The sequence below is a fragment of the Scyliorhinus torazame genome, chromosome 11 (assembly GCF_047496885.1).
Source record: "Scyliorhinus torazame isolate Kashiwa2021f chromosome 11, sScyTor2.1, whole genome shotgun sequence".
Taxonomy (NCBI): Eukaryota; Metazoa; Chordata; class Chondrichthyes; order Carcharhiniformes; family Scyliorhinidae; genus Scyliorhinus; species Scyliorhinus torazame.
The window spans coordinates 190,641,729-190,664,440 of record NC_092717.1 but is presented as its reverse complement, the minus strand read 5'-3'; the positions used below and the strand labels follow the sequence as shown (position 1 = coordinate 190,664,440).

The 22,712-nt window shown below is 43.8% G+C and overlaps 1 protein-coding gene across 1 annotated transcript in view; it reads left to right on the top strand.

The window, feature by feature from the left end:
- Positions 1-22,712, top strand: part of ptpn23a (protein tyrosine phosphatase, non-receptor type 23, a) — a 135,305-nt gene that overhangs the window by 67,390 nt on the left and 45,203 nt on the right. The window contains exons 11-20 of the mRNA XM_072468199.1: positions 1,189-1,247; positions 7,894-7,973; positions 8,370-8,484; positions 9,759-9,824; positions 10,648-10,793; positions 11,153-11,449; positions 12,544-12,698; positions 13,204-13,355; positions 15,832-16,011; positions 16,933-19,441. Coding sequence (XP_072324300.1) covers positions 1,189-1,247; positions 7,894-7,973; positions 8,370-8,484; positions 9,759-9,824; positions 10,648-10,793; positions 11,153-11,449; positions 12,544-12,698; positions 13,204-13,355; positions 15,832-16,011; positions 16,933-19,441 — 3,759 coding nt within the window. The remainder of the gene's footprint in view (positions 1-1,188; positions 1,248-7,893; positions 7,974-8,369; positions 8,485-9,758; positions 9,825-10,647; positions 10,794-11,152; positions 11,450-12,543; positions 12,699-13,203; positions 13,356-15,831; positions 16,012-16,932; positions 19,442-22,712) is intronic.

Sequence of the window (22,712 nt, the reverse complement as noted above, 5' to 3'; positions counted from 1 at the left end):
GTTGGATGATGTGGAAGAGCAGAGCAATATTTATTTCCAGTTTCTGACAAAAGAAGGCTTATAGCATCCTTGGGTTTATAAGTAGAGGCACAGAGTATAAAAGCAAAGAAGTGATGCTCCACCTCCACAAATCATTGGTCAGACCACATTTGAAGAATTTTGTTCAGTTCTGGGCACCTTATTTAAGGAAGGATGTTAAAGCCCTGGAGAGAGTACAGAGGAGATTTACTAGAATGATATCAGGAATGAGGAATTGTAGGGCGGCACGTGACATAGTGGTTAACAATGCTACCTACGGCGCTGAGGATCCGGGTTCGAATCCCGGCCCTGGGTCACTGTCCTTGTAGAGTTTGCACATTCTCCCCGTGTCTGCGTGGATTTCACCCTCATAACCCAAAGGTGTGCAGGGTAGGTGGATGGGCCACATTAACTTGTCCCCGAATTGGGGGAAAAAATAATAATTGAGTGCTCTAAATTTATGAAATGAGGAATTGTAGATGCAAGGAAAGATTGCAGAAATCAGGTTTGTTACCCTTGGAGCAGAGAAGATTAAGAGGCGATCTTATTGAGGTGTTCAAAAGCCTGAACAATTTTGACAGGGTAAAGAAGGTGACTCGGGGTCACAATTTCAAGATGGTCAGCAAGAGAGCACGGAGTGAGATGAGGAGAAACTTCATTACTCAGAGTTGTTGGGGTTTGGAATGCGCTGCCTGGGAAAGTTTCAAAAGAGAGCTGGATATATGTTTGAAAGTGACAAATTTAGAGGGCTACGGAGATGGGGCTGGGGAATAGTTTGCTCTTTTGGGTGCCTCCTTCTGTGCTGTCAATAACATCAATAACAACAATAACAAAATTAGCATCTTGAGGCCAATTGAATAATCTAATGGAATACTGGATAATGTGGAATATAAAAGTTTAAAGGTAATGGCAAGTATGTGTAATATGTTAAGCCCACAGTTACATTATTAGGCTTCATACTATAGGAGGATCTGGTGGCATTAACGAGAATCTATTTACTAGGATGTTGCCTGGTATGAGAAAATGGGAAGAAAGACTTGGGTAAATGTGACAACTCTAAAGTATGCTTAAGCCTGGTGAGAGGGAGAAGCAATTGTCGATTATTTTACCCGTGTGTGGCGTATCCAGTACCAAAGGAGATTGTGGACTCACCATTTTTGTTTTCTTTAGGGTCAGCCTGAGACTGTTCAAGAAGCCCTGCGATTTACAATGGATGTAATTGGAGGAAAGTAAGTAATTGAAAGAGATTTTGAATCAGAGGGCCCATTTGCCCTGTCGTATCCAATTTTCTTTTGAAAGCCCTCTTGAACCTGCCTCTTCCACACTCTCAGGCAGTGTATTCCAGATCCGAATCACTCGGTGTAAAAATAATTTTCCCACATTATGCTATTGCTTCTTTTGGCAATCACCTTAATTCAGTGTCCTCTGGTTCTCGATCATTCTGCCAACAGGAACAGTTTCTCCCTATCTATTCTGTCAAGACGCATGATTTGAACACCTCTATTAGATCTCCTCTTAAATTTTCTCTCTTCCATGGAGAACAACCCCAGCTTCTCCGACCTATCCAGGTAACTGAAGTTCCTCATTTCAGGAACCATTCTCATATTTTTCTACACCCTCTTTAATGGCTCTTTATATCCATCCTAAAGTGTGGTCGCTGGTGGTCATAATACTCCAATTGAGGCTAACCTTTGTTTTATACAAGTTTATCATAACATTTTTTGAATTCTGTGTCATTATAAAGTCCAGCATGTCATACGCATTATTAACTGCTTTCTCAACCTGCTCTGCCACCTTCAATGATTGGTGCACATATATACCCCGCAAGTCCCTCTGCTCCCTTGTCCCTTTTAGAATTGTACATTTTATTTGATATTGCCACTCAGTTTTCATACCAAAATTAATCACGCCACACTGTTGTGCATTTAATTTCATCTGCCACTTTGCACATGTCACCATGATTTATGAAATTGCTTTGTTTAATTAGTGTGTTTTTGGCTTGTAATTGCATTGTGAAAGTAAGTTCCATTTAAACTTGAATATCCAGATAGTTGGATCAATTTTATGCATGGCAGATATTAGCAAGGGAATGACAAGGTTTTTTTCCTTTTGTGTCTTCAGCATTGTGGATCGCCAAGTTTAGTATTCATTGGTCAAATGCAGAGCTGTAACCCTGTGCACTGCCCCCCAAAAGTCCAGCCTCCGAAGTGCTTGCAGCCACAGTAGTGTTACATTCCTATTTTCTCATGCTTTGCTACTTGACAGATTAAGACTAAATTGGCAGTCTTGTGCTATGAACGTGTATTTGCTGCAAGTTGGGTTAAACACTATGCACTGAGCAAAGCTACTGGTAGTTGGAAGAGACAAATCTTTCATTTTATTATCTGGACTACAGTTGATTCAGGGTCTCAAGAGTATACGGTCTGTATTATAAACCACTACTTCATCTGGTGTTGTTCACTTTCTTGAATGTTTTTACAATATTCTTTCCCTTTATACATTGGTTAGTAATCATCTCTCCAACCTTTGTGGCCATGTCTTTGTGTTTGGGCTCTTAAGTTCTCCCTAAACCCCTCTGCCTCTCTACCACACTTTCCTTCTATAAGTTGCTCCTGAAAACCAACCTTTTCAACCAAGCTGTTAGTCATTTGCCCGAATACCGTCTTGTCATATTTGTCGTAGTGCCATATTTTGTTTTATAATGCCCTTATTTGCTCCTTGGGATGTTTTATTACATTAATGTTGCTGTGAGTAGAACTTGAGTGTTACAGTGCTGTTTATACGATGTCATGTTTTAGTGGATGTAGGCGAACAGCAAATGTCTTCCAGCAAACGGGGTCAGAAATTATACCTGGTTATTCCAGGCACAACCAGACAAAGGTCTGGTACTGGAATGTGGACCACTCTGCCTCTTGGTTAAAAATTAAACTGTTTTCTGTTAACAACTTAGGCAGCGGATTTTCTTCAGAAGGTACTGTTCGTCAACAAATGTCTGAGCCAAAAGTTCTAATTTAATCTGGAAATGTGGTACACTTACAGTTCCACGACTGCTGTTGGGAAGTTTTCCAGTGGGTACAGTAGTGGAAGTGTCATCAAAATGATTTAAGAAGCTGTCTGTAACTTCTTTCTGGATGGATGACTGACTATGCTCATCTATTATCTTGGATTGCACTGCAAACTCATGAATAAGGATCTTGATCAGAAGTCATTTTCTTTATAACTTTTGTTTCCATAGACCAGAAGATATTGGATCAGAATTTGACCATTTGGCCCATCAAGTCTGTTCTGCCATTCAATCATGGCTGATATGTTTCTCATTCCCATTCTCTTGCCTTCTCCCTATAACCCCTGATCTCCTTATTAATCAAGAATCTATCTATCTCTGTCTTAAAGACATTCAGTGACTTGGTCTCCACAGCCTTCTGCAGAAATGCGTCCCACAGATTCTGGCTGAAGAAATTCCTCATCTCAGTTTTAAAAGATTGTCCCTTCTGTCTGAGGCTGTGTCCTCTGGTTCTAGTCTCCTACTAATGGAAACATCCTCTCCGTGCCCACTCTATCTAAGCCTCTCAGTATTCTGTAAGTTTCAATGAGATTTCCCCCCCTTGTCCTTCTAAACTCCATCGTGTACAGACCCAGAGTCCTCAACTGCTCCTCATAGGACATAGTCATCGGTCCCTAGAAACGATGGCAACAATTGCCAGGCTTCATGATTATTTGTCCTCTGGTCAGGTCAATCCTGGAGCCACAGGTCTTGAGCAGAGAGGGCTGGAGGTGCCCTGAGGAAGGGGGGCTCACAAGCCAGTGTTCTGTTCCCTCTCTCTCTCTCCAACGTTTGTTGTTTCTTTGCAGCAGAGTTTGTGGTCAGTTCTGACTACGTTGTGGCTTGCTGGATGAGATGCTGCCATATGGTACAATTTGTGGTAGGTTCCTCCCATGTACCAATGTCAATTTATCCCTTTTTTAATGAAGCCTTCAGTGTCCTTAAAGCATTTTGTCTATTTTCCTTGAGATTGGGTGCCATGCTTATGCTGTTGAATACAGATGCAGTGTCAAGGCCCATAGAGCTGTTTTCGGATGATCATGATTACGATGCTTGAGGAATTTACTTCAGCGAGGATTGCAGGAGTTTGTTCGCCTGTCTTCCCACTTGACTTTAAATATCCTGCAGAGACATCACTGATGAAAATTCTCCACCTAGAGGTGTTTTTGATAATCCTTGCTGCCATAGAGAATGGTGGTGGAAACAACAGCATTGTAGACAAAAGCCTTTGCCCTGGTTTGGAGATCTGAGGTGGAATTCACTGCAATCGGCGAATTGGCCCGCGCTGGCGGCAAGAACGGCGCAAACCAGTCTGGCGTCTGGCCAACCGGAAGTTGCGAAATTTCCGCATTTCCGGGGGCTAGGCCGGCGGCGGAGGGGTTGGCGCCGTGCCACCTGGCGCCAAAGGGACTGCGCGAGTTAGTGCATGCGCAGAACCGCCAGCGAGGTTTAGCGCATGCACAGACCGGCCAGCGTATTCTGGTGCATGCGCAGGGGGGTGTCTTTTCCATGGCGAAGCCCTACAGGGGCCGGCGTGGAAGGAAGGAAGGAGTGCCGCCATGGTACAGGCCGCCCGCAGATCGGTGGGCCCCGATCGCGGGCCAGGCCACCGTGGGGGCCCTCCCTGCAGCCGGATTGTGTGGGACCATTTCCAATCCACGCCAGCAGGACTGGCCAGAAACCAACGGCCACTCGGCCCATCATGGCTTGCCGAATTGCTGGGAGGGGGGGGGGGGGCGCTGCCAACGGCCCCTGACCGGCGTGGCGTGATCCCCGCCCCTGCTGGAGAATACAGCAGCTGGCCGCAAGGTGGGATTTGCGCCCCCCCCCCCGGATTCTCCGACCTGGCTGGGGGTTGGAGAATCCCTCCCCTGTTTTTGAAGACCTGGTTGAGCAATTTTTGGAAGGCTGCACTGCACTGCTGATTCTATGCTGAATCCCCTCTTCGATGGCAACCTTTCGAGAAAGGTAGCTGCTGAGATCTGGGAAATATTGTGACATCTAAAATCCCCAATCAATAACAATAGTGGGCAAAGAAGACTCGGCGCCGGATAGCAGCGCCTAGAAGAGCAAGTTAAAAGAGGACAAGGAGGCAGTCAGCAGCACCTTGAAGAACAAGTTAAAAGAGGACCAGGAGACAGACCGCAAGCAGCACCTTAAAGAGCAAGTTAAAAGAGGAAAGGAGGCAGTCAGCAGAACCTTGAAAAGCAAGTTAAAAGAGGACAAGGAAGCAGACAGCAGCACCTTGAAGAGCAGGTTAAAAGAGGACAAGGAGGCAGACAGCAGCTCCTAGAAGAGCAGGTTAACAGAGAACCAGGAGACAGACAGGAAGCAGCACCTAGAAGAGCAAGTTAAAAGAGGACCAGGCGACAGTCAGCAGCACCTAGAAGAGCAGGTTAAAAGAGGGCCAGGAGACAGTCAGCAGCACCTTGAAGAGGAGATTAAAAGAGGACCAGGAGACAGACAGCAGCAGCTTGGAGAGCAGGTTAAAAGAGGACCAGGACACAGACAGCAGCACCTTGAAGAGCAGGTTAAAGGAGGACCAGGAGACAGACAGCAGCACCTTGAAGAGCAGGTTAAAAGAGGACCAGGAGACAGACAGCACCTTGAAGAGCAGGTTAAAAGAGGACCAGGAGACAGACAGCAGCACCTTGAAGAACTATCCAGTCCAGTCTGTGGTTCCAGAGCATAGTGGTTGGGTTCTGAGGGAAGTTGAAGTGTGACAACACTGGTAAACAGGTAAATGATTGGTTGGTGAATATTTTGCTGGTTTATCTTCATAACTCGTAATTAATTACTAATTGTACGGTGTTATTGGGTGCAGTAAGGTTAACTAGCAGTAGCAAAGTTACTGGGAGTTAGTGTTTACTAATTATAAATTAAGAAAAATAAATGAATTAACACACAATAAAGACGACAGAGCAGATGTGTTGCAGAATGTGGGAGCTCCTGGACACTGTTGTGATCCAGAGCAAACAGGTCTGCAGTAGGTAAGATTGGCTTGAGGGGCTTTGGCTCAGTTATTTAATTGGAGGCCAATTTGCAGACACTGCGATGCATCTGGGAGGGGGAAAGCTGCCTGGACACTTTGTACCAGGTGGTAGTCGCATCTCTTAGGATAGGGTCTTCTGATTTAGACAGGGACAAAAAAATGTGATAACGAGTGAGGCAGGTATGGGGACGCAGAGGTAGAAGTGAGGAGCCTCGGTCTTTTCAATTGTCCAACAGGTGCAATCTGTTTGAATGAAAGCGTAGCTTCAGACTGGATGAACAAACTGACCGTGGTACAGGAGACCATTCAAGCGGGTGGAGTTAATAGAAATATAGTGGTAGTGGGGGATTGTATAGCTATAGGGATAGTCACAGTTGAGAGGGGGCGTTCCCTCTGTGTTGTCTAGCTGGTGCCAGGGTTCATGACATCTGCTCTGGGCTGGAGGGGAACTTGCAGTGGGAGGGGAAGATCTAGTGATTGTGGTCCAAGTAGGTACCAATGATATAGGTAGAACAGGAACGATGTTCTGCTGAGGGAGTATGAGTAGCTTGGGGCCAAAGAAGCTTGATGAGTTGCAAAAGGCTGAGAGTAACAGTCTGTGGTCCAGCTAACATTTCCTGCTGGGAACTAAAAGGCTTGTGGTCCTGAACTTTCACTCAAACTCTCAGATCTTTTTACAAAGACCTGAGAAAAAAGGCAATATCTTCCGTACCTCCCCCAGGGTGGCACAGTGGTTGGTACTGCAGCATCAGAGCACCAGAGACCAGGGTTTGATTCCGACCTCGGGTGACGTTCTCCCAGTGTCTGTGGGTTTGCTCCGGGTGTTCCTCCCACAGTCCAAAGATGTGCAGGTTAGGTGGATTGGTTATGCTAAATTATCCCGAGGTGGGTTATGAGGATAGGGTCTTGGTGGGGTGCTCTTTGGTGGCTGGTGCAGACACAATGGTCTGAATGGCCTCCTTCTGCACTGCAGTGATTCTATGAATTTCTGCAGTGCCATCATTGTTTTACTCTTAATTTATAATTCAATTTGTGAGAACCTGAATGGCATATCCCTTCCGTCCACTGTGGGGATGATTCTCACACAAATCTGCTTGACCCGCCCCCTACCGTTAGCAAAGACATCCTTCCAGGGACCTAGTGTGGTGTCTGGCCATTCAGGCAAACCTTTGTCCCTCAAAATCCACGGATAACATCACACACCACATTTTAATCCTATTAGATTATCCCTCAGCCATCTAAACTGAAGTGAATACAAGCCGAAAACAACCTAATTTCATAATTGAATTCTTTCCTGGTACCATTCTGGTGCATTTGCATTACACTCTCCCCAAGGCCAATATCACGGTAGCACAGCGGTTAGCACTGTTGCTTCTCAGCACAACAGTCCCAGGTTCGATTCCCGGCTTGGCTCTCTGTGTGGAGTTTGCACGTTCTCCCTGTGTTTGTGTGGGTTTCCTCCGGGTGCTCCAGTTTCCTCCCACATGTCTCGAAAGACGTGCTGTTAGGTGAATTTGACATTCTGAATTCTCCCTCCGTGTACCCGACCAGGTGCCGGAATGTGGCGACTAGGGACTTTTCACAGTAACTTCATTGCAGTGTTAATGTAAGCCTACTTGTCACAACAAAGGTTATTAATATCCTTGTATACGGTGCTGAAAACTAAAAGCAGTATTTCAAATGAAATTCAACCAATGGTTTCTGTACATTTGAAGCATAATTTCTTCCCTTTGTGTTCCACCTTAGTTCAGCTGAAACAGTTCAGACAGGATCACTGTGAGATGAACTTATAATAAAATGTTTACATTTATTCTACAGTCCTGATCTATCTTACATTTAGGTATAATTCTGCCAAGAAGGATAATGACTTCATCTACCATGAAGCTGTGCCGCCCCTGGATTCGCTCTCATCTGTAAAAGGCAGGTTTTCAAAGATTGTGCTCTATTAACCAGCATTCAGACTAAAATATTTTGAGCATTTATTTGATCTATTGGTGTATTCCTTTATTGCTGTATGGGATATTGTCTACAATTAATACTGGCTTATAACCTAACTCCTTTGTTCCAGAATTCAAAACTCTAGAATCCTTGTTTCTTTCAGTTTTTTTTCCTGCAGCCCAATCTTATCTCCCCTGCTCAAATACAACTTTCTGGCATCCAGTATGACCTTTGGTCCATCAACTCAGCTGCTTAATTTAATAAAAGTACAATACAATTTAGAGTATTTTTGTGCATGTTCAAGATCGTTAAATACAATTTTATTTCTGGAAGGAAGTGCGTACATTTTAACTCTTTTTCTAACCTATTTTTTAATAGGAGCATCTCTAGTAAAAGCCCTTCCTGTCAACCCAACTGATCCAAATGTGACTGGTCCTGACATTTTTGCCAAATTGGTGCCTATGGAAGCCCATGAGGCCTCGTCCCTGTACAGGTGAGTCTGAGGCTTGCAGCTTCTGTGGAGCTTCATTTCCGCAAAGCACAGGATCTTTGAAATTCGTCCTTTTAAACATTAATGCACCACCAGCGAGGGGGTTTCTTTGCTTTCTAAAATAAAAAGAAAAGGGCCATTTTGCTAGCTACACACAATAATTCGTAGATACAGTATGTATGTCATGAGGGAAGTTCTAGGAATTTGACCTTGTTCTCTTTGGAAAAGGGAAGACTTTGAGATAATTTTTTAATACTTGTTTTTTATTTCATTCTTGAGATAGGGGTACTGCTGGCAAGGCACAAATGTATTATCTATCCCCAGTTGCCTGTGAAAAGGTGGTGGTGATCCACCGCCTTGAAATGCTGCAGACCATAAGGTGAAGGTACTCCCACAATGCTGTTAGAGAATTCTTTGATTTTGACCCAGTGCCAGTGAAGAAGCAACACTATACGTCCAAGTCAGGATGGTGTGTGACTTGGAGGTGATGGTGTTTTCAAGCACCCGCTGTTTTTTCTCCTTCGAGATAGTGGAAATCACAGGCTTGCAAGGTTGAAGGGGGTTCCCAAAGCTGATACGGGCTGAGGGATCAAATACCAAGGGATCTCAGATTGAAACTGAGGGAGATAAATAGGTAAATAAAACTACTTTCCATAGTGAGAGCTGTTGAATAAGTTACCAGCAAATTGATATGAATGTGATATAAATATATTCAAGATTCAATTAACTTGTAATTGGAGAACAGCACTTGGCAGCATGTAGACCTCGATCTCGTGGAAAAATAATGAATGATCAAGACTCTAGTGAACTGCTTACTGAAACAATTTCTATCAGTATTTTAATTTTAAAACATGAAAAGGACGAATTAGGGTTTCCGGTTTTGTCTGGCTATGGTCTCTCTGGGGTGTTAACCTTTCTTTCTATGTCCTCTTTCACGACACTGATATTGTTTATTTTCTGTTAATTCAAGTTTATAATGCAGTCTGCTCTTTGTTCCGTTATTTGAATTGAAATTGTGCCAAAAAAATGCTTGTCCTATTTTCATTATGCAATGATTTAAACTTGTAATTTAATCAATTTTGTGAACAAACTTATTTGAATTATTATCTCCTAGTTGCAGATTTTCTTTTTATTTCTATAACTTTGCAAGCACTTTGTTCTGCCGTGTGTGTTATAGTTTTGCACAGAATAAATGTTGTAAATATTTTGAAACATTATAATCTTTGAAACTGTATCCTCTGCCATGTCACACCAATTTTCTCATTCTGGTTTTCTAGTGAAGAAAAGGCAAAATTGTTACGAGATGTGATGGCTAAAATAGATGGCAAAAACGAAGTATTAGAGTAAGTATTGTGACAAAATGATTGAAATGGATGATTGAAACATACAAGATCCTGAGGATCCACTGTTGACAGGGTGGATGTGGCGAGAATGTTTCCTCTGGTGAGTGAGTCTAGAACTAGGGGGTCACTGTTTAAAAATTAGGGGCCACCCATTTAAAATAGAGATGAGGCGTATTTTATTCTTTTGAGGGTTATAAGACTTTGGAACTCTCCCTGAACAGGTAGTAGAAACAGAGTCTTTGAATATTTTTAAGGCAGTGATGGATAGATTCTCGGCAAGCAAGGAGGTTATCAGGGGTAGGCGGAATTTGAGGTTACCAACCGATCAACCATAATATTTAATGGAGGAGCAAGCTTGAGGGGCTGAATGGCCGACCCCTTGTTTGAATGTTCATATACCTTTGTGTTTACTTGCACAATTGCTACCATAGTTTAAAACGTAATTTATTGTATGAAGGGTTTTGAGAATTTGGAATATGTCGCAAGTAAACCCATATTGTTGAAATTATGTTAAAAGCACTTATCCAGCTGATAAAAGGCAGGAACTTGCGAATGGATGGTGGGAAGGATCTTCCCGCCACCCTTGCTCTTGACCCTGGTTGTCGGCAATTTTTCGTGGGACGAACATGGCTTTAGATGGCCCGTCTGCCCTTGCCCCAGTTGAGGTCATTAAGGGCTGCTTCCTGCACAGCCTCAGTTTTGAGGTGAAACCACATTTTGATTGTACCCATCTTAATATTGTGAATTGAGCAGATTGTCTAATGGGAAGAAGAGAATTTGGACTGTTTTGAAATCTGATTTGTCTTATTTTCTTTTATAACAGGCAGTTCATGGATTCTTTGAGGATAGATCCAGAGTCAATAGATAATTTAGACATGTATAATCATATCCCGCCAGTCCTAATGGAAAAGTGTGCAGCGCTGAGCGTCCGCCCAGATACTGTGAAAAATTTGGTTCAATCTATGCAAGGTATGCTCCAATGCTAACGTAAACCTTTCCACTGATATGTTATGTTAAGTGAATCTCAGGTGATATTGAAATTCCTATTTTCTCAAAGTTCACATGGTTTGCTTTTCGTGGCATATATTCAATAATGTAACCTAATGTAACCTATGTTTGTGTGTATGCATATAGTGTATTTTTATCAAAAACAAAGGAGTGTATATGACTAAAACAGTGTCACTGTTATCACATTTATAGCTAGTCAGCGATTTCTATTGGCCAACTGTCTAGCTGAGAATGGCCAATTCAGCACAAATTGTTGATTGAGGTTCATTGAGTTGTGCATATTGATGACATTTGTTTAACTGGTTGATTTCCCCCTCCAGTTCTATCTGGAGTATACACTGATGTTGAAGCATCACTGAGAGAGTTTAAGGATCTTATAGACCAGGATGAATTAACAGAGCAGAAATTTCAAGAGGCCATTGGAAAAAGGACTACACCAAGTGGAACATCTGAACTCAGCAAGGAATGGTCTAAGTACATGGAAGTACACGAGAAAGCCAGCTTCACCAATACTGAGCTACACAAAGCAATGAATTTACACATCAGTAACTTACGGCTGCTAAGTGGACCCTTGGAAGATCTTCGTGCTGCTTTGCCAACTCCTACTGTCTCTGATGGTATTGAAGTTATTTCCTAACTATTTGAGTATATCATTTTGTGTAAAAGATACATTTTTGCAAGTTTTTTGCCTTGGAGTCACTGTCAGCCTGTTCAGTTATTGTTTCACTTGCCCTTCACTTTTTAGATCTTACAGTCGTTTATTATGTGCTCGCTTTCATAGATTACATAGATTACATAGAACATACAGTGCAGAAGGAGGCCATTCGGCCCATCGAGTCTGCACCGACCCACATTAATCCCTCACTTCCACCTTATCCCCGCAACCCAATAACCCCTCCCAACCCTTATGGACACTACGGGTAATTTAGCATGGCCAATCCACCTAACCTGCACGTCTTTGGACTGTGGGAGGAAACCGGAGCACCCGGAGGAAACCCACGCGGACACGGGGAGAACGTGCAAACTCCGCACAGACAGTGACCCAGCGGGGAATCGAACCTGGGACCCTGGCGCTGTGAAGCCACAGTGCTACTCACTTGTGCTACCGTGCTGCCCCACCCCTGCTGGGGTGTTGCTCGGCTATTCCACTGCAGGACTTCATATACACGTTTGAGCTAGTCTGGTTTCCGTACACTGGACACGGGATACCTCTATGCCCCACACTCCCAGCCTCTTTCCTGCGGAAAATGTATATGATGTTAAACTGTAAAGAAACATGGGATATTCTACGCATGCCACCTGGCTTTATTTTCTTTTAGGTCAAATCGCTTCCAGACAATTTGTAAACATGCTTTCCTATTTCCTATTTACTCCACCCTTCCTTACCAACTCATTCTCAAAAGAGTAATCCACACAGTATCTGTTACATTTATTCCTAACAGACATTGTAGTTGCTCTCCTCGTTCTTTTCTTTATTTATATCATCTGCAGTACGCAGTATTCAAAAGTAAAGCTGTCCCAGATCAGAAATTTCCAATCTTCTGTTTTTGTGGAATTCTTTGGCATGTCTTGCACTATCCTCAGTCCTGGGTTAAATTTTTGCTATATGTTAGTTGGGAATGCTGGCAGTGACCAGTGGCATTGCATAGTTTTCAGCACCCTTACCTTAATGTACAGTAAAGCACAGTACTTTTGGTCCCATGTTTTTCAGAGGAAAAGGGCATTCTCCAGAATATGAAGCGGATTCTGTTGAAAGTTGCGGAAATGAGAGACCAGCGCTCCTCACTCATCCAGCAGCTCAGAGATACCATTCAGAAGGATGACATCACTACAACCCTAGTGACAACAGACCATTCAGAAATGAAGGTTGATTAACAACTGCAGCACATAGATGTATAATGAATAATGAAGTTCAGGGCAGTTCCAAAACAATGTTGTAAACAGCCTTCACGAGTCCAACAAATGATAACAGGATTCTGCAGCTTACACTCTAACGTCTGACCAAACTGCTTATGTCAGATCAAAAGCTAGGACTGTAAGTGTTTTGCTGTACAGTCCAGTGGCTGCTTGGTCTAAATATTGGCAACATTATTACAGGTTTAATGCACGCGTGTTTTATTGTAGTAATTGTGTTTTTATATTTCTCCTCATTCAGTCTCTTGGCCCTTGCTCCGAGGTCAGCAAAGAATTGCCTAAGAGAGCTGATTGCTGCTTAATTGAATACTTCAGTTGTATGAAGACTGATTTTAGGGTAGTTGGTTTGTGGTTGGAAGATAATTTACTTTTGGTATCAGACATGGCAAATAAACAATATTCATAATGATGTATTCGGTACATCATGTATAATTTTCTTTGAAAAATGTCATTTCAGAAACTTTTTGAAGAACAGCTAAAGAAATATGATCAACTAAAAGTGTACATCGATCAAAACCTTGCTGCCCAGGAAAACATCTTGAAGGCCTTGACAGATGCTAATGTCAAGTATGCTGCAGTTAGGAAGACTCTCACTGAAGCAGAACATAAGTAAGTAGCTGATCAAGGTAGAGGTGTTTGGTGTTTATTGAAACAGTTTCTTTGCAAAATGTACCACTGCATACGAACCATGTTAAATCCCCAGTTTGCGCAATGGTTATGAGCATCAGCTCCTTGGAGAGCTCATGAGTGAACACAAAGCAACGAGAAAACAAAACTACCAATTAAGGGAAACCAAAGAGATTGTAAGCTACGAACTGAAATTTACTCTATAATGACCAGTAAAACAATTAATACAATTTAGAAAATAACATTTGTAACTCGCTTTTCAAAATGTTGAGCCCATAAATTATTTATTTTCTGTATGATAGGAAAGCGAATAACAATTGCATTCACTTGGTGCTTTCATGCAAGAAATATCTGCCAACTCTATACAGGAAATCAGAGGACATTGAGCAGCAAATTATGGAGTTGGGAAATCTGATGGAACAAGCCTGAGGTCAGAGGTGCGCTTTAAGGGGTGGTGCAGTGGTTAGCATTGCTGCCTCACTGCGCCGAGGTGCCAGGTTCGAACCCGGCTCTGGGTCACTGTCGGTGTGGAGTTTGCACATTCTCCCCGTGTTTGCATGGGTTTCGCCCCCACAACCCAAAGATGTGCAGGGTAGGTGGATTGACCATGCTAAATTGCCCCTTAATTGGAAAAAAGTAATTGGGTACTCTAAATTTATATTTATAAAAGAAAGAGGTGGGCTTTAAGGTGACATTTTACGGTGAGGAGCAAAATGGTAGAGTTTGGGAAAGGAGGTTCAGGAAAGAAGTTCTGGACATGATTTCTGAGGCTTTGCTGTTGGTGAATCTGTACCATGAATGGAGGGCACTAACTAGACTTGGCAGAGCAGACGTTGAATAACAACATGTGAAAATTGTAGAGTCAAGGGGTACGGGAGAAAACTGACAATAGAACAGGATTTTAAAGTCAATGTGCTACAAGGGATGTAGCTAATGGGCTGAGAATGAGGGTGATTTGTGTGCAGGTGAGGAAGGAGCAGCGCTCCGAAAGCTAGTGACATTGAAACAAACCTGTTGGACTTTAACCTGGTGTTGTAAGACTTCGTACTGTGCTCACCCCAGTCCAACGCCGGCATCTCCACATCATTACTTTATTAGTTCATTAAATAGTTTTTCAAATGTAGTGGATAGTGATATTGCAAAGGCTGTAGGTGTTATTCTGAGAAATCGTTCTAAGTGTTACTTTGCTGAAAAGTTTTGAATTGATACTGATTTGAATGGAGAATATAACAGAATGAAATGTATCATGCTTATGTGGTGGACACAGTCAAAATTAGCATTTCAAAATAATCAGTATCCCATTCCTTTAAACACAGGGCAAATCAGAATGATGAAGCCCAATATTAGTTGAGTAATTGAGTAATCACTGGATTGATTCATTGTATTTGCAGAACATTAATAGTTTGCAGAGTTTTTGTTTATTGACTTACAGGAAGTGGGCATTGCTGTCAAGGCCAGCATTTATTGCCTATCCCTAATTGCCCCTTGGGTCGCTTGTGGTGAGCCACCTTCTTCAATATACCAAGTGGCTTGCTTGGCCATTTCCTAAGCCAGTTAAGAATTGACATGTTTCTATGTGTCTGCAGTCACATATAGGCCAGCCAGACTATTAAAAAATCGGATTTCCTTCCTCCAGGATAATAATCTTTATTATTGTCACAAGTAGGCTTACATTAACACTGCAATGATGTTACTGTGAAAATCACGTAGTCGCCACATTCCGGCGCCTGAGGGAAAATTCAGAATGTCCAGATTACCTAACAGCACGTCTTACGGGACTTGTGGAAGGAAACCAGGGCACCCGGAGTAAACCCATGCAGACACGAGGAGAATGAGCAAACTCCACACAGGCAGTGACCCAAGCCGGGAATCGAACCTGGGGCCCTGGCGCTGTTAAGCAACAGTGCTAACCACTGGGCTACCATGCCGCCCAGGTTGCTTTTTAATGACAATCGGGTAGTTTCATGATCACAATTACTGAAAACTTACTTTTGTTCAAGATTTAATTAACTTGATTTAAATCCCCTGGCCACCATTGTGGGATTTGAACTTGCGTCTTCAGATTAATAGGCCAGGCCTGTTAATATTACTATTAATATTACTACTCGAGTAATATAACCACCACACTATTGTACCTCTTGTGCAAACAAACCCGCAAATTGTAAGTTTGGCCAAAATCTTTGGCACTGAGCCTTTGTTATCCTTATACAAAAACAAAATCTGTAATAAAAACCAATGCTGCAAGTACTCAGGAGGTCAAGCAGAACTGTTGAAAAATTGTCATTCTGAAATATTAATTTTATCTCCACAGATGAAGCCTATTTCCAGGCATCTCTTTTTGCCTCTTGTTCAGTTTCATTTGCTTCCGATTTACTGATTTTTGTGCATTTGGGTGATGCTACTTAAGATTCTGTGCCAGTTGAAGAAAGGGGTATTTCTTCTATCTCTTTTTCAATAGATGGAACATGACCATCCAGATGCTAGTAGCTTCGTATGAAGCTTATGAAGACCTGATGAAGAAGTCTCAGGAAGGAAAAGAGTTCTACGCAGACCTAGAAAACAAAGTAACAAGGCTGCTGGATAAAATGAAAGACATCTGTAAATCTCAGGAAGACCAAAGACACCTAATGCTAGAACAGTAAGTTTGTTTGATTTTTAACTGAGAAACTGATTTGAAGATTGTAGGCCTGTAATTAACAGGGGCAGCATGAAGATTTGAAAAGCATAGGAATTTCATAGAATTTCGTTGAATTTACAGTGCAGAAGGAGGCCATTCGGCCCATCGAATCTGCACCAGCTCTTGGAAAGAGCACCCTACCCAAGCCCACACCTCCACCCTATCTCCATAACCCAGTAACCCCACCTAACATTAAGGGCAATTTTGGACACTAAGGACAATTTAGCATGGCCAATCCACCTAAACCGCACATCTTTGGACTGTGGGAGGAAACCGGAGCACCCTGAGGAAACCCACGCGCACACGGAGAGAAGGTGCAGACTCCGCACAGACAGTGACCCAAGCCGGGAATCGAACCTGGGACCCTGGAGCTGTGAAACAATTGTGCTAACCACTATGCTATCGTGCTGCCCAAGACTAGACTAAATAGGGAAAGTCACTACATGCCTACCGTGTGCTTTTAAAACAATCCGTGAAGAAACCACACACAGTTTTAAGTTCCTGGGAAAGAACAAATTAAAGTAGAAATATTTTATTTTGCTTTTTGTGACCTGAGGGCATTCTGAGGTGCTTTACAGCCTTGTTTTGGTGTAGCCGCACAGTAACCAGCCTTGGCGTGGGCAGCCGGCCCTGGCGTGGGAGGCAGGCGGACGATCCTGGTGTGGTAAGCGGGCAGCCGGCCCTGGCGTGGGAGATGGGCCTGGCATGGGAATCGGGCGGCTGTCCCTGGCGTGGGCAGCGGTGGCGTGGAACAGCTTCACCTGTTGACATTTTCAGCGATACTCAAAGATAATGATGAGAATGGACATAATGTATTTAGAAAAAGCACAATTTTCACTATACTGCTGTAAAGCATCGTGCAACGTACTTTATATTTTTCAGGGAATTGAAAAAGAAGCCGCCACCAAGACCTACTGCACCAAAACCGCTGCGTAAAACATCTGATGCAGACCGTGAATCCTTGTGCAGTGTCGAAGACCTAGATATGCAGACAATTAATGCAGCACTTAATTTTAATGATCTTCCCAATGAATTGAAAAGCTTGCCCCCAAACACTTTAGCTGCACACATAAGTGGGATGTCTGTAGATGGCATTGGACCATATCCCATGGAGCCTGCTGGTTTTCTGAGGATGAGACATTCAGAACCAGAGGGTTTTGTATCTGCTAGGACTACCGGTACACAGCTACAACCACCATTGCATGTTCAACAGTTCCCAGACCCTGCTTCAACATCTCGTTTCATACATCCGTATTTTCATGGAGGAGCAATTCCACCACCAGGCCCATCTGGTGGTATTGCACAGGGACCTTATGTGGGAATCAGCCATTCAGGGCCTCCTTCAGTTAGTGGTACATCCGGATTCCCTGTTCGCAGAATGGCCCCATCTGTATCCTGCCCGGTACTCCCTCGACACATGTCTGCCTCTTCACCTCCTCCAGCCTATCCTGCTGTTAGCATGATCAGAGATCTCAATCCAGGTCAGCCCCGGTTTACACCTGGTCACTTACCTCCAAGAGGGGCTTCACCACAACACATGCCAAATTCTGTGCCCATTCCCACTCCTTATGGAATGAGGCATCAAGTTTCCTCAACTGTGCCTGTACCTGTTAACACTGGTTTGCATACACCTGCTCCAAGTGTTGGTCCTACACTTGCCTATCCTGGTCAGTTCTGTGGTCAGATGCCAGGAAGAAATATTGTTCCACAACCGAACACTTCAACCACAACTGTGGACAGTATTCAGACTCCAATTTCTAGCTTTACACCAGATCCACAGTCAGTAAGTGGACACATGAATAGGCAGCCAATCTATGATACAAGAATGAGACAGCAGCCCAGTGCTCCTTTACCAGGTGGAATTAGAGTTACCGCTGGACCTGCAGTGAGTGGAGTTGGTCAATATCCATATCATTCTGGTGGTCAACCATTCAGCCAGCCATCCCAATCACAATTCACTAATGTGCCGCCTTCATTTGCTGGTCCTGCTCCAGGACCTCAACATATGTTCCAGCATCCTAATCAGGTGCATCCAAATCATGAACTTCACATGAGGCCTCAAATGCATACCCAACAGCCTTATCAAACTCATTTTTTTCCTCCGACAAGACCACAGCAGACTCAACCAAGACCTCAAAATGCAGCACAAATCCCACCCCATTCCCCAATCCCACTTCCCGTCCCACCTCAGCTTCAGGCTCCGCCTCCGATGCAGCCACATTTAAGACCTCATCTGTATCAGCATCCTGCTCAAGATACAGTGGCTGCACCAGGGATTCCAGCTCATTCAGGCAATGTTTTTTCAGCTTCTCCAAGTAATATTCAACAACCAGGACAGAACATTCCCGCTGCAGTGATTCCACAATCTCAACAGTGTCATACGCTACCATCTACCACAGAGTCACATCCAGTGACATTGCTGCCTGGTTCCTCAGCTCAAGGGGTCTCACCCATGCCATTCACATCTACACCGCCTCACCTGCATGCTGGACCACAACCTGCAGTTTTACCGAATCAAATTGGAGCACCTCAGCCTGTCTCGACAGGACATCATGTTGTGCATCCAGTCCAACCTGTGCCAAGTTCAGCTGTTGGCCAAATACAACCAAATGCGGTTGTATCTGGATCTCCATTGCCACCTCCACCAGCTCCTTCTCCACAGCCTCCCCAAGGGCAGGTTGGTACTCTTCCTGCTGTAATCTTGCCCTCTGCAATGCCTGGATCCACCACCATTTTACAGCAGAGACCACCGCCATCTCTTACACCTGGAGCAACTGCTGCAACCCAATCTGTCTCAGACGTACCTTTTCAGAGACAAAACTCTTCAACTGATGATCTCCTGTCATCCAGTCCAGAGAGCCAGCATGGAGGGCCCCAGACAACTGTGACTCAGCCCCTCCTTTTGCCTACCAAAGTCGACTCAAAGGAAGGGCAAAAACCAAAGGGAATTCAAATCATAGAGAAAGATCCATATGAGAAACCAGAACATGTGAAAATGTTGCTAAATGAGTTGGAAAACTTTAAAACTATTGTTGACTCCATGGACAGGCCATCATATGGAACCTTGACTGAGTTAGATTGTAAATGGAAGGACTTGCAGGATGCTCAAGAAAAAGATGTCAGGCAATTGTCAATTGCCGTTGCCCGCTGCTACACCATGAAAAACCGTCATCAAGATATCATGCCTTATGACAAAAATAGAATTATAATCCAGTCAGGAAAAGATGACTACATCAATGCCAGTATGATTGAGGACTTGTCCTCTTACTGTCCAAGAATCATAGCTACACAGGCTCCATTGGTGGGAACTGCAGCAGACTTTTGGCTAATGATTTATGAGCAAAAGGTGTCACTCGTGGTTATGCTCGTCTCTGAACAGGAAGTAGAGAAGGTATGTTATGATGAGGAATATTTGGTTAGATACAGAACAAGATTATTAAGTGTGTACTCATTGAGGAAACCACCAGTGTTTGGGAAAGGAGCAATTTTTTCTTTTTATACCTTGTGTAAACACCAACTAGCTGAAACTCAATGTTAACTTTCCTTCAGTCTCAGCATCCTCCAGTGAGTGCTGTGGGCCTATACTATTGTGGCCCAAAACTCTGTGGAGGACATATTTGATTCAAAAAACTGAACACAATCCAGGGTTGGTGGTCATCCCAATTGTTTGCCTCATGCACGTGCTCAATTTTATTTGCCCCTGTACCCATCCTAACTTTAAGCAATTACTGTGAAACTTTTCCCAGTTGGTGAAATCCCAGGGTGCAAACTTGACCTCCAATCACAACAGCAGTTAATGGCCTGCAGTTTCTTGTACCTTGGCAATACTATAGCCAACTATAGTTGGATCCTGCGGTTTAATTGGGGAACTATCACGGTGCCACTTTATTATCCCTTCCAGATCCTTTCATGTCTGAATTGTTTGGTGCCCCTTCATATATTTAATTAATTTAATCCGTCTGGTTTTAAATAGAATCTGCAAATACATACAATCTGAGGCCAGAGTGAATGCCCTTGACATCAGTGCAGCAATTGATTGAATATGGCATAAAGGAAACGGAGTAAAACCGGAGACCATGGGAAGCTTGGGCAAACTCTCTGCTGGTTTGCAGCACGGTAGCATTGTGGATAGCACAATTGCTTCACAGCTCCAGGGACCCAGGTTTGATTCCTGGCTTGGGTCACTGTCGGTGCGGAGTCTGCATATTCTCCCCGTGTGTGCGTGGGTTTCCTCTGGGTGCTCCGGTTTCCTCCCACAGTCCAAAGATGTGCAGGTTAGGCGGATTGGCCATGCTAAATTGCCCATAGTGTCCAAAATTGCCCTTAGTGTTGGGTGGGGTTACTAGATTATGGGGATAGGGTGGAGGTGTTGACCTTGGGTAGGGTGCTCTTTCCAAGAGCCGGTGCAGACTCGATAGGCCGAATGGCCTCCATCTGCACTGTAAATTCTATGATTCTATGGTTGGAGTCTTACCTAGCACATAGGAAGATGGTTGTATTTGTTGGCAGTCAATCATCTCAGTTCCAGGAGATCACTGCAGGAGTTCCTCGCGGTCATGTCCTAGGCCTAACCACCTTCAGCTGCTTCTTCAATAATCTTCCTTTCGTCATGGGGTCTGAGTGGGGATGTTCACTGATGACTGCACAGTGTTCAGCACATTCACGATGACTCAGATATTGAAGCAGTCTATACCCAAATGCAACAAGACCTGGACAATACCCAGGCTTGGGCTGACATGGGCAAGTGACATTCGCACCACGTAAGTGCCAGGCAATGACCATCTCCAATAAGAGAGAATCCAATCATTGCCCCTTGACATTCAATATCATTATCACCTCTGAACCCCCTTCTATCAACATGCTGGGAGTTACCATTGTCCAGAAATTGAACGGGACTAGTCATATAAATACTGTGGCTGTAAGAGTAGGTCAGAGGTTAGGAATCCTTCAGCATGTACCTCACCTCCTGACTTTCCAAAGCCTGCCCACCACCTACAAGTCAGAAGTATAATGGAATACTCTTTACTTGCCTGGATGAGTGCAGCTCCAACAACACTCAAGGAACTTGAAACAATCAAGGACAAAGATGCCCACTTGACTGCTCCCCCTTCCACAGACATTCAATCTCTCCACCATGACTCATTGTGGCAGCAGTGTGTACCACCCATAAAATGCACTGTAGGAATCCGGCAAGCCTCCTTCAACAGTAACTTCCAAACCCACAACCAGTACCATCTGGAAGGACAAGGGCAGCAGACATATGGAAACACTACCGCCAGGAAGATCCCCTCTAAGTCACTTACCATCCTCATTTGGAAACCTATTGCCGTTCCTTCATTGTCACTGGGTCAAAATTCTGAAACTTCCTCTCGATCACTGTGGGTGTACCTACACTACATGGATTGCAGTGATTCAGGAAATAGCTCCTCACCACCTTCTCCAGGGCAATTAGGGGTGGGAAACAAATGCTGGCTTAGCCAGTGACATCCACATCCCACAAATCAATAAAAATATATATTCCTGAAAAAAATGTCATTACTCTATAACTGAGATTTTAAATGGCTGCAATTTATTGTTTCCTTAAATTTCACTCTTTCAAATTTACTGAATTGTATGGGCAGGTTTAGTTTCGATTGGCCTTTTAAAAAAAATTATCCAATTTTCTTAGTACCACTCAACAAGAGGTCATGAATTTTCATAACCACCCGATGACCCAAAGTGCTTTACAGCCTATCGTTGTACTGGAGGAAAAGCAGCAGCCATTTTATGCATGGCAAACTCTCATAAACAGCAATACGATAATGTCCAGATAATCTGTTTCTCTGATGTGATTCTTTTTACAATTAAGGAGCAATTTAGCATGGCCAATCCACGTACCCTGCACATCTTTGGGTTGTGGGGGTGAGATCCACGCAGACACTGGGAGGATGTGCAAACTCCACATGGACAGTGACCTGGGGCTGGGATCGAACAAGGGTCCTCGATGCCGTGCGCCACTGTGCCACCCCTCTGATGTGATTTTAATTGAGGATAAATATCGGCTAGGGAACGAGGGATAACTCCTCCATGCAAGGAGTGTCAGGAATAAGGGAGATGAACTTAGAGCATGGATCAGTACTTGGAACTACGATGTTGTGGCCATTACGGAGACATGGATTTCACAGGGGCAGGAATGGTTGTTAGATGTTCCGGGGTTTAGATGTTTTCAGAAGTATAGGGGGGGGGAGGTAAAAGAGATGGGGGAGTGGCACTGTTAATTAGGGAGAGCACCACACTGCAGAAAAGGAGATAGTTGAGGAGGGTTTGTCTACTGAGTCGGTATGGGTGGAAGTCAGAAACAAGAAAGGAGTAGTCACTTTATTGTGAGTTTTCTATAGACCCCCCATAGCAGCAGAGAGCTAGAGGAACAGATTGGCCGACAGATCTTGGAAAAGTGCAGAAGTAACAGAGTTGTTTGTCATGGGTGACTTCAACTTCCCTAATATTGACTGGAACCTCCTTCGTGCAAATGGTTTGGATGGAGCATATTTTGTCAGGTGTGTAGAGGAAGGATTCCTGACTCAATATGTAGATAGGCCGACTAGGTGGGGAGGCCATATTGGATTTGGTGCTCGGCAACGAACCAGGCCAGGTGTTAGATGTCTTGGTGGGAGAGCATTTCG